Here is a 12,132-nt window from a genome sequence, read left to right on the forward strand (position 1 = left end):
GGTATGCGTCGGTTGCACGCCTGCAGCTGGGGGGCGAGCGCCCACCGCCTCCGGCGGGCTCTCGCCCACACTCGGCAGCGGGAACTCTGATGCACAGAGCAAAGTCAAACCGTCTCAGACTGTTACTCCAACCTAAAATTGCAAAGACTTTGTCCTCTACAGCAGGGGTAATGAATTAAAATTCAAGGAGGTCCGGTCGCTTAAAATTTTCTTTGGGCCGAGGTCCGAATCTGAAGTCTGTGCCATGACTCAAAGATGGGCAAAACAAAACGTGTCCATCAGCATTGCTCTTAACATAAAATATGCCCATTAGAGTGCCCCTTAACACAAAATATGCCCATTAGAGTGCCCTCTAATATAAAATATGCACATCAGCGTGCCCCCTAACATAAAATGTGTCCATCAGTGTGACCCTTAACATAAAATAAGGGGCACACTGATGGGCACATTTTATGTTAGGGGGCACTCTGATGTGAACATTTTATGTTAGGGGACACTCTGATGGCCAAAACAAAACGTGTCCATCAGCGTTGCTCTAAATATAAAATATGCCCATTAGAGTGCCCCCTAACCTAAAATGTGCCAATCAGAGTGACCCTAACATAAAATGTGCCCATCAGAGTGCCCCTAACATAAAATATGCCCATCAGCGTGTCCCTTAACATAAAATATGCCCATCAGCGTGACCCTTAACATAAAATATGCCCATCAGCATGACCCTTAACATAAAATAAGGGGCGCGCTGATGGGCACATTTTATGTTGGGGGCACGCTCATGGGCACATTTTGTTAGGGGGCACGCTGATGGTTAAAACGTGTAAATCCGCGTTGCTCTTAACATAAAATATGCCCATTAGAGTGCTCCTTAACATAAAATTTGCCCATCAGCGTGACCCCCATCAGCGTGACCCTTAACATAAAATATGCCTATTAGAGTGTGCCTTAACATAAAATATGCCCATTAGAGTGCCCCTTAACATAAAATAAGGGGCACGCTAATGGGCACATTTTATGTTAGGGGGCACTCTAATGAGCACTACACAATATGCCCATCACTTTAAAAACCTCATCAGCTTTAAGTGCAGCTATCTAGCTAGCTTTCCCCTTGTGCTCCACATACCTGCAGCCAGTAGCCAAGCCAGGAGCAGACGAGCCTCGAGCAGCAGGGGGGCGGGGTGTGCACATGTCACGCCCCAACTCGCTGCCCGGCTGAATGGGAGCCGCAGTTAGGAACAGGACACCGACTGGGAGTGAGTAAGGAGGGGGCGTGGCGCACACACAGCGCGTCACTGGTTGCTGGGACACCCGCGGTCCCAGCAAACCAATGACTGATAACAGGAGGCGGTCTCGCGGTCCGGGCGGAAGCATCGCGCGGGCCGTCAATGGACCGCGGGCCACCATTTAGTGACGGCTGATCTACTGAAATGTTTCTCAACCTTTTTTTCAGTCAAGGCACCCTTTAAATGGCATACAATCTCAAGGCAGCCCATTCTAAAGTTTAAAAATTAAACCAATATTTTTACGTAACGCAACAACCATACACATCGGACACCCAACATTACTCTTCCAAAGCAAACACACCTTTGCACACTGGTACTGATTAGTTTTGCAATGTTTTACTTCTCCCTCATTCAGCTAATGTGATACCTGTGCTGATGCGGAGGGGCAAACAAGGATGCTGTGCAAGTGACCAACATCCTCCTCAACCGATAATGTCATTGATTATTCGGACGCTGGCTGCTTGAAGGTTGTAATGGTGCACAATGAAAACCTGAGGCTTTATGAAACTAATAGGCAGGCTTGATCCGTCCACTGGCTTGTATACAATTTTTTTTTTTTTTTTTTGGTAATTTCTAGGCATTTTTCAAAGGTACCCGGTTGAAAAAGGCTGATCTACAGTACATAATATCAAGATTCCAAGAATTTGAAGAAAATTCTCTGTGCAAGGGACAAGACTGAAACTGATGCCCATGATCTTTGGGCTCAGATGGCATTGCATTAAAAAAACAGGCTTTCTCTGATGGACATTACTGCATGGGCTCAGGAATACTTCCAAAAAAATCACTGTCTGTGAACACAGTTCAGACCCTATGCCCGCAACCCTCCTGGGACTGTGGGCCTATTCTCAAAACAAAGTGCGATTCGCACATGCACAGTAGGAATAGGCTGTGAAGCTTCAAGCTGGTGACCCAAAGACTGGGGAAGAACCAGTCTAGGAAAAGACGGTACTGGATCCCTGGACTGGTGTATGTTTACAGTATTTGTAGCTGTTGACTTTTAATTTCTTTTTCGAAACCACTGTAGCTGGTCTTTTAAGGAGCTTCTTGGCTTTTAGCTTTAGAATGGATGAAGGAGACATTGGAACTTTTGCCAGAGGGAGTTAACATCTGTAATAGAGCTATATTAAAAACCCAAAGGGTTAAAAAAACAAACATTGCTGTTCAAAAAAGGAATGCTTAGGGGCATAAAACTAGCTAGGTACATGATTGCAATCATCATCTTCTTTACAGTGCACATAAATGTGACTCATCACCTGCTAGTATCAAATGTTTTGTTTAAAGCTTGATTCCACCTGTAGCCCTAATTTCAATTCAGAATCGATACTGTGGGTTAACTAAATATTAACTTCAATTGTGAGACTTGAGTACATAATTTGAATATGCTGTTGAATCATATAGGTTTTATTAAGCCTGTTGAATTTGCATTTTATGTTACACTATGTATGTAGAATGTATTTATTCCCTTCAAACAATACATAAGCCTTTAGGCATATATTCTTTAATCTATTACATTTGGGCAGTAAAGTGTTAGCACGTGTGCCTTGCAGCATTGAGGTCCCTGGTTCAGATTCCAGTTAGGATATTATCTGCATGGAGTTTGCATGTAATCCCTGTACTTGAGTGGGTTTCCTCCAGGAACTCTGACACTCCAAATGCTAGGAAGTTAATTGGCTCCTGTCTAAATTGTCCCTAGTACCTATGTGTATGTATGAGATGGGGACCTTGGATGTAATATCCTTGATGGCAGGGACTGATGTAAATGTACAGTATTTAAAGCAATGTGAATTGTTGGCACTGTATGAATACCTGGAATATCTAAAGTAACTTCTTTATACTTCTGTTGTAGGGAATGATTAGAATCTCTGTTGGGGGACAACTGAAAGGAATAGGATCTAACGCCTTTCTTTTTCTCTTTTTAGAAAGAGGAGTTTGTTTACCTACAGTGTCGCTGTGGATACTGTTTGTATATATTGAAGCAGCAATTAGGTTTAAAGACCTGAAGAATTTTCATGTAGATCTATGTCGTCCCTTTGCTGCACACTGGTAAATTGTATTCCCTTGTAGTATTTCACCTTTGTTGTCTCTATAAAATATTTGTAGCTTCTGCTGTCTTATTTTTGTCCATCAGTTTTATATTAAAATATTACTAATACTTGACTTTAGCCTGCAGTCGTAAGCTTGGATGGTGAGGATAGCATTTGGCACAATGTGTAAGTTCATACTACACATACTGACAGATCAAATGCGGTCAATCTTTGGGTATTCAGGCAGCCTGATTACAATAACTGGAAGTGGAGATGCCTCCAGTCCAGTAAAAGGCAAACACCGCTCAAGGTGTATGTCCTGCATGCCTTCTGTAACCTCCATAACAAAGGTGCCCGCCAGGCTCCCCTCCGAGATCAGCAGCAACAAAAATTGGTGAATGGCCACACACTTCACATGGATGTCAAAACTTTTTTTTGTAGCATATCAAAAAAATTAAATCCTAACACTGTAAACACAAGGAGATGATTTAATGCATTTCACGCAGATGACAGCGATGTCATCTGCTTGAAACACTTGAACATTCATCTCCTTGTGATCATAGTTCCCCATTCACAGTTCCCATTGCCCAATTTTTATTCCTGGAGATTCCTCCACTCATCCATCCCTACCTGTGAGCTGAACTAGCAAAAATTATGCGCATATGGCAATCATCAGTGTTAGTTTAGGGGGGGGACAACATTTTTTTTTACTATGGTTTTGTGCTTTGATAGCACATGCTGTGTTGTACCAACTGTATTTTTGTGCCCCAAATGATTACATTTTTGATGCCCCTGTTCTTTTTCCTGTGTCCTATTTTCCTTCCTGAACTGATGGTCAGGAGCGAGACTTGTGAACCACTGTCTTTCTGGTACATTTGCAGTGGGTGCAGCACTCGTGTGTTTTCACACTGTGCTTTGCAGGTGTGTTCATTGTGGGGCTACTTGTGCTGAATTGCCTTTCACATGTGCAGTGCAGCTGCTGGTCGGCTTGCTCTAAAATTGTACGGGTTTTGAAATGTGCAGTAACCCTCAAAACAATACTGCAAATGCGCAAGACATGGGGACTGCTCTGCACATGTCTGCCAGAGCAGCACCAGTGGTCTCATAATGTGCACAGCGCAAAAGCATACACAGGAAAGCTGCACCCCACTGAGCATGTGCTGGCAGGACCGCACCACTGCCCCTACTGCTCAAGAGCCCCTTAAAACCTATGCGGTGGCAGTAGTGCGCAAATCCGGGGAAATCCCAGGGAGACACTTGGAGGCCATGGGAGCACCCTACAGGCATAACTAGCACACTGCAACTTTAAAAGGCTCCAAAAACTGCACAGTACAGCAGAGGCAATGGGTGTACAAAGGTTTACAGCTATAGTTCTTTGATTTTTACAAGCAGGGTTTAATGTCCTCGGAGAATGAACACCAGTCCTATCCCTTTTCTGTGATGGAAAGGTAACAAGACTGTCACTCTTCAGAGTTTAACACCCATCAGCTAAGTTTGCAAGAAACTGCGGGTCCCATTGTTGCTGTGATGCTTTCTCAGACAGGCAGACATCTCTGCATCCTTAGACATTTGCTGGTCTGTGACTTCCCTAAGAAATGAAATATGAAATATGCTAACAAAATCTTTATCGGTCAACAGTTTCTCATTTAGTTTTCTTTTTCTCTTTCTTTGCTTCCCAGTATTGGGTATCCTGTTGTCACTTTAGGCTTCGGCTTCAAAAGCTATGTCAGTTATAAGATGCGGTTAAGAAAACAAAAAGAGGTACAGAAAGAAAATGAGTTTTACATGCAGCTACTTCAGCAGGCACTACCCCCAGAACAGCAGATGTTACAGAGGCAAGAAAGGGAAGCAGAAGAAGGTGGGTACTTGTAGAGGCTGAGAAAAGATCACCCCTAGTAATTCATTTGTGAAAATGTATTTTTACAATTTGGTGTATTCAGGGCACACATTTGTAAGAAAACACATTTGTTAGGTTTGATTCGATTACCTTTGTGATCAGTATGTTTCATGGAATACACAATCAGTTTTGTAGTTTAAATGCAGTTGGGTTTTTTTTTTTGTACAGTACCTACTCTTACAACTGATTTTGAAACCGTTGGAAGATGGAGAATAGCAGGAATGTGACTTAAAACTTGCCTTTTTTGTGTTTTTGGGAAAAGAAATGTTTGAATATATACAACTTTCTTTCTTCTATGTAGTTATGTAACATCTCACAGCAGTAAATATTCTTTTTCATTCTCCAGCCGCCAAGGGTTTATCTGAAATGGATTCTTCAATACTGTTACAGCACAACGGACTCTCAACAAGTAAAAAAAATTCTAGCACCTTACCGGAGCTGGAGTATAAAGAGAAGGGCAAAGATAAAGACGTAAAAAGACATAATTTGGGGATTAATAACAATATCTTGCAGCCCACAGACTCCAAAGTTCAGGAGATTGAATATATGGAGAATCATATCAACAGTAAAAGATTGAACAATGATTTGGGGAGCACAGAAAACCTCTTGAAAGAGGACACTTGCACCACCTCATCTAAAAACTACAAGAACACCACAGGGACAGCAAACTCATCTCCTCGGAGCCACAGTGCATCCAATGGGAGTATCCCTTCATCGTCGTCCAGTAAGAATGACAAAAAGAAATGCACTAGTAAAAGTCCAACTACGCACAAGGATCCTATGGAAAATTGTATTCCAAATAACCAGCTTAGCAAACCAGATACATTAGTAAGGTAAGTAGTTTCAACTAAGAATCCATTTAAAGGATTACTGCACCTATTATGTATATTATGGAACGAGGAACCCAGACAAATTTTACCCTGTTCTAGAAGTCAGCACTATGCAGCCTGCATGACACTATAGGTACCTGAAAGATACTGACACACATTTTAACGTGCTTTGACATGTGTTTTATGCACATTAAATTGCTATGCATTGTGCAAGTTATTTTCTCTTGACATCAATTCCATTTTGTGTTTATGGATTGAGAGATGGAGTGAGGGAGAAAAATAGAAACAAACCCATTTTTGTTTTGGAGAGGCATTGGCAAACTGGATTTCTAGCATAACAGCCCTAATCATTGTTTTTGCGCTAGCTATATTGAGGAGGAGGAGACAGATGTGGGGATTGGGGCTAGCCAAACTATGCTATTTAGTGCATCCATTGCGCACAGATTGTAAGTGTAAAGTGCAGTGTTGGGCCTTTTACCATGATTTGACGTCACTCATTTATTTCTATAAACCCTGCCATTAAGATGGCTGCCTTATCCGTCCTTGATAGTTTTTATTAATCTTTTTTCGGTTGTTGAAAGGAGCTTCTTGGCAGTAAACAATACCCCACACAAAAAGGGTGCTGATAAATGTATAATTCTGAAGACCTGGGAGCCAGCAAGTTTAGCCATGAGTGGTGTTGTGCCTCTGATGTCATGCAAAAAGGTTATTTGCTCACAGTAAGCCTGTATCTGTGGGCAGGAACAAAACAGTTGAAAACAGAATCCAGGGACTCCTTGACATAGGACTGCATCAAATGGGTACCATGAAGTATAAAAAGATAGGTGAGCTTACATGTAAGTTTTTTTTTTTTTTTTTTTTAGGCAGACTAATTGGTGGCTGGTTCTACCTCTTCCCAGGTCTCATAATCAGAAGTACTCAAGTCACCAAATCAACATCCCAAAAATCCTTTTATTTTAGGTCTGGGCTTGTGCTGTAGGTTTCCAGAAGGCTGCGTAGAGTTTACGATTTATTTTATTTTTAATTTTATTTATTTTATTTTTTTAAGCTTTAGCCATAGCAGCAACCAAAAGGCTTATCTGCAAGCACAGGTAATTTGGGCCCAAGCTGCATGGTAAACACATGTCTTAGGTTGAAGGTTTAGGAAAAGCCTAGAATTCCTGTAATGCATTACATTTACTTTTTTAGATCAGAAATGGGTTTGACTGACCCACCAGATAAGATCTGTAGTAAACGAGTGATACCACATCTATACCAGAGCTCAAACATTATACAAAACTCAGGCAAAGGTTTATTCTGCCAAAGTCGAGTGTGCCTTAACTCTCAGAATACCTAGTTTGGTTATAGCTATGTTCCATAGCTTGAAATGGCGTTGGCATCAGTTTAGAAGGCTGCATGCCTGTGTAACACTTAAACCTGCAATAAATAATAGTGAGAGGCTTTGGATAGAGTTTTTTTAATAATTAGCAATAAAAATACAGACAAGCCGTATTACTTTACAAGCAGAACAACCTAAATCATAAATAGCAAACCATGCCCAATGTTCCCATGCTTTGCCAGCATTGTGGTAGCTGCAGTCCAAAGACAGGCTCCAGAAGCACTCGCAGCATTGTTCTCTTCCTTGTAACACAAAAACAGACTAAAAACATTTACAAGATTTTGGCCATTGGCTCTGCCTTTGTGCTAAAATAGAGATTAGTGCTCCCGGAGTCTGTTCTTGGATTGCATACTTGGCCTGCAATATTGCACGTGCCATGGTCCATCCCTATGGAACCCAGACTCTGAAGGCCCCTTTTGGAGGTATGCTTACCATGACCAGCGAAGCCTGGATGCTTAATGGGGACCAGCGACCTAGACCTTCTTTTCCCAGGGAGTAGTTATTCCAGTACTTGTATAGGACAGGTTCAAAAGCTTCTACTCATTCAGTGCCTTGAAAAAGTATTTATACCCCTTAAAATTTTCCACATTTTGTCATGTTGAAATCGTAAGTGTATTTTATTGGGATTTTATGTGATAGTCCCAACGTAAAATGAAAACTGTAGTGTGCATTTGTATTCAGTCCCCCTGAGTCAATACTTTGTAGAATCTCCTTTCACTGCAATTTCAGCTGCAAGTCTTTTTGGGTATGTCTCTACCAGCTTTGCACATCTAGAGTGACATTTTTGCCCATTCTTCTATTAGCTAAATAGCTTAAGCTCTGTCAGATTGGATGGAGAGTGTCTGTGTGCAGCAATTTTCATTTCTTGCCACAGATTCTCAATTGGATTTAGAATGGTCCAGACCTAACACATGAATATGCTTTGTTCTTAAACATTCCATTGTAATTCTGGCTGTATGTTTAGGGTCGTTGTCCTGCTGGAAGGTGAACCTCCGCCCCAGTCTCAAATCTTTTGCAGACTCTAACAGGTTTTCTTCTAAGATTGCCCTGTATTTGGCTCCATCCACCTTCCCATCAACTCTGACCAGCTTCCCTGTCCGTGCTGAAGAAAATCATCCCTACAACATGCCACCACCATGTTTCACAGTGCGGATGGTGTGTTTAGGGTGATGTGCAGTTAGTTTTTCGCCGTACATAGCGTTTTGCTTTTTAGGCCAAAAAGTTAAATTTTGGTCTCATTTGACCAGGGCACCTTCTTCCATATGTCCAACCCCCCCCCCCCCCCATGACTTCTTGCAAACTGACTTCTTATGGCTTTCTTTCAACCATGGCTTTCTTCTTGCTACTCTATAAACGCCAGATTTGTGAAGTGCACGACAAATTCTCCCACCTGAACTGTGGATCTTTGCAGCTCTTCCAGAGTTACCATGGGCCTCTTGGCTGCTTCTGATGTTCTCCTTGCCCGGAATGTCAGTTTAGATGGACAGCCATGTAGTGGTAGGTTTGCAGTTGTGCCATATTCTTTCCATTTTCCGATGATGGATTGAACAGTGATCCGTGATGTTCAAAGCTTGGGATATTTTTTTTAACCTAACCCTGGTTTAAATTTCTTCAACTTTAGCCCATAACTGTCTGGTGTTTTTTCCTTGACCTTCATGATGCGGTTTGTTCACTAAGGGCTCTTTCACACTTGTAGTCCTTCAAACTGACTCCGCTTTTCTCAGCGGGGGATCGATCCGCCGATCCCCCGCTGAGCAGGAGAATGACAGCTGTATCTCCACGCTGTGTGCGGAGACACAGCTGTCAGTTCCCCATGCATCTCTATGGGGGAAATCAGATGGGAACGTCGGTCCATTCTCATCCGATCCGCTGGACGGATGGAAAATAGGGTTTCCATCCGTCCAGATTTGACGGGTCGGATGTCAGCGGACATGTCTCCGCTGACATCCGATGCCCCATAGGGATGCATGGGGGGACCGTTCAGATCCGCCAAAAAACGAACAGGCGGATCTGAACGGTCCGCCTGTGTGAAAGGGGCCTTATGTTCGCTAACCTCTGAGGGCTTCACGGAACAGCTGTATTTTTATTGAGATTAAATTGCACATAGGTGGACTCTATTTACTAATTTGGTGACTTCTGCAGGCAATTCGTTCAAATAGATTTTAGTTAGGGGTATCAGAGTAAAGGGGGCTGAATACAAATTCACGCTACACTTTTCAGATCTTTATTTGGAAAAAGTTTGAAAGCCTTTATCATTTTCCTTCCACTTCACAATTATATGCCACTTTGTGTTGGTCTAGCCCATAGAAATCCCAATAAAATACATTTTCGTTTTTAGATGTAACATGACAAAATGTGGAAAATTTTAAGGGGTATGGATACTTTTTCAAGGCACTGTACATGTTCAAGGTATCAAAACCTAATGGGTGTGTTCATTCTATCCTGGACCTAAAATCCTTAAACCAATAACTTCAAATTCCCAAAATTCACTTGGAATCCATTGCGTCATTAATAGCTTATCCCTATTTATCTTTCTCATGAGCGCTTTCTATGCCTTGCAGTAGAAGACAAACCTTACCACTTTTTCACACTGCCCTTTGCCAATCCTCTGCTCTACACCCATACCTGGAAAGCCTTCTTTGCCCAGTGTAAACACAAGTTTTTCAACCCCAGAGAATACTCCCTGCCTTGCATTTAGACCTTTCTAAAATCAGGGCTTGACAAGAACTTGGCTCGAAGTCCTCTGAAAGGACAGGCTATTATTATTTTTAATACGGTAAACCCCCGCTCCATCGCGGTTCAGTTTTTGCGGTCCCGGTATATTGCATTCTTTTTTTTTTTGTAATGTTTTACTATATAAATCATTAAAAATAAAATATTTTTGTGTTTTCCATAGCTCTTGCTATGTCTCTCAGTATCTTTTATGTGTTTAAATGAGTTTCTATTGTTTTAAAAGTGTGTTTAAAGGCCTTAAAATGCTTTTACACGTACAGTGCCCGTAAAAAAAACATGCCTACAATGCATTTTAATAGGGTTTTTCTATTTTGCGGATTTTCACTTTTTTCGCGGCTGGGTCCGGAACGTAACCCCCGCAATGGAGGGGGGTTTACTGTATTAATATTTAGGATTTTTATAGTGACAACAGTTTGCGCAGAGCTTTACAACATAGGGGCAGACAGTACAGTTACAATACAATTCAATACAGGAGGAATCGGAGAGCCCTAAGCGTTGGAGATTACAATCTAGGATCTTGGTTTTGGTCTTTCCCATTATTATTTTATTTTATTTTTTTCCGAAACCTCTGGGCTCACTCTTCATTTTCTCCAAGGTGTATCTCGTATTTGCCTACACCCCCCCCCCTTACACACCCTGTGCTTCCTTGGGACCTTAATCTGGTTCTCTGCACTGCTGAAACCACCCTTTGAGCACATAAGGAATATTTCCTTACGTGATCTCTCCTGCAAAGTGGCCTCCTTGGTTGCCTTTGTGTCTGAGCGATTACTCATCCAAAACAGACAAGGTAGTGCTGTCACATGAATGGTGCTGATCAATCAGAATCTGTCTGGTCTGTACTGGCAGCGCTGTACAGAGAGGAGAGAAAGCAGCTGAAATGTCAAATCCCTGGACCGTTAGATCAGCTTGCAGGCAGGATGGCAATAGTAAAATGAGTCGTGAATAAAAGCCATTCATGAGCGTTCAAATGATTGCTGTTGCAGTGATCACGGTAACAAGCTATCACCCCTTTTTTTTTTTTTTTTTTTTTTTTTTTTTTTTACAGTCACCAGTCAGTATCCCTGATCAATGCCATGCCAACTATATGATGATACTGTACTGGTTGTGGAGGGGGGGGGGGGGTTTCACTCCCCCCCCCACATACTAATTTTATTTACCAAAAAAACTAACTTAAAAAAAAAAAAAAAAAAAAAAAAACTCCACCATGTCTCTTTACTAAATACCTTGGACTGCCTACGTTCCAAAAAGGGGTGATTTAGGGGTATTTATACTGTTTTGGCATGTTTGTATCGCATTTCTTGAGGCCCCGTCATTACATCAGGATTGATCAGTATTCAAATCTATATACCATAGTTTGTAGACTAGAGCTTTCACACAGACAAAGTAATATACACTGATTTTGGATATTTTTACCAAGAAAAGTAGCCAAATACATTTTGGCCTAAATCTGGGAAGAAACATTTGTTTGCAAAACTTTGTAACCGAAACAAATAATGTTTTTTTTTTTTTTTTTTATTTCCAGTATTTTTTAATTTTATGTAGCAAGAAATAAACCCACTGGTAATTTAAATACCACCAAAAGCAACTTCTTGTGTGGAAAAAAAAAATGATCTAACTTTCATTTGCATAGTGTTGCATGACTGAGCAATTGTCAGTTAAAGTAGCACAGTGCTAAATATCAAAAAATTCCCTGGTCATGAAGGGGGTCAAGTGGTTAAAAATGGAGTATAAAGGCTTGAAACTTGCAGCATATCCTGTCTGCTTATGTCATAATTCTAAAAATGGGTTCCATGTCTGTATTTGTTCGATTACTCTAAACCCCTAATACATGAGTCTATATTGTATAAACCCAGTACATTGTGTGTAATTGCACAGTTTCAAGCTGAAAGTTTAATTGCATTGTTAATTTATACCCTTTTCTATAGGATTGCCTAATTAAATTTATATTACAAATGTCCCTACATATTTTAATTTTTTACATTTATAGCTA

General features: G+C 41.3%; 1 protein-coding gene across 1 annotated transcript in view; it reads left to right on the forward strand.

Moving 5' to 3' along the window:
- The window catches only part of MACO1 (macoilin 1), a 126,078-nt gene that overhangs the window by 81,135 nt on the left and 32,811 nt on the right, over positions 1-12,132 (forward strand). Inside the window, exons 4-6 of the mRNA XM_082244544.1 lie at positions 3,200-3,323; positions 4,984-5,162; positions 5,548-6,034. Of these exons, the coding sequence (XP_082100670.1) occupies positions 3,200-3,323; positions 4,984-5,162; positions 5,548-6,034 (790 nt within the window). The remainder of the gene's footprint in view (positions 1-3,199; positions 3,324-4,983; positions 5,163-5,547; positions 6,035-12,132) is intronic.

This window comes from Pelophylax lessonae (assembly GCF_965119305.1).
Source record: "Pelophylax lessonae genome assembly, chromosome: 2".
Lineage (NCBI taxonomy): Eukaryota > Metazoa > Chordata > Amphibia > Anura > Ranidae > Pelophylax > Pelophylax lessonae.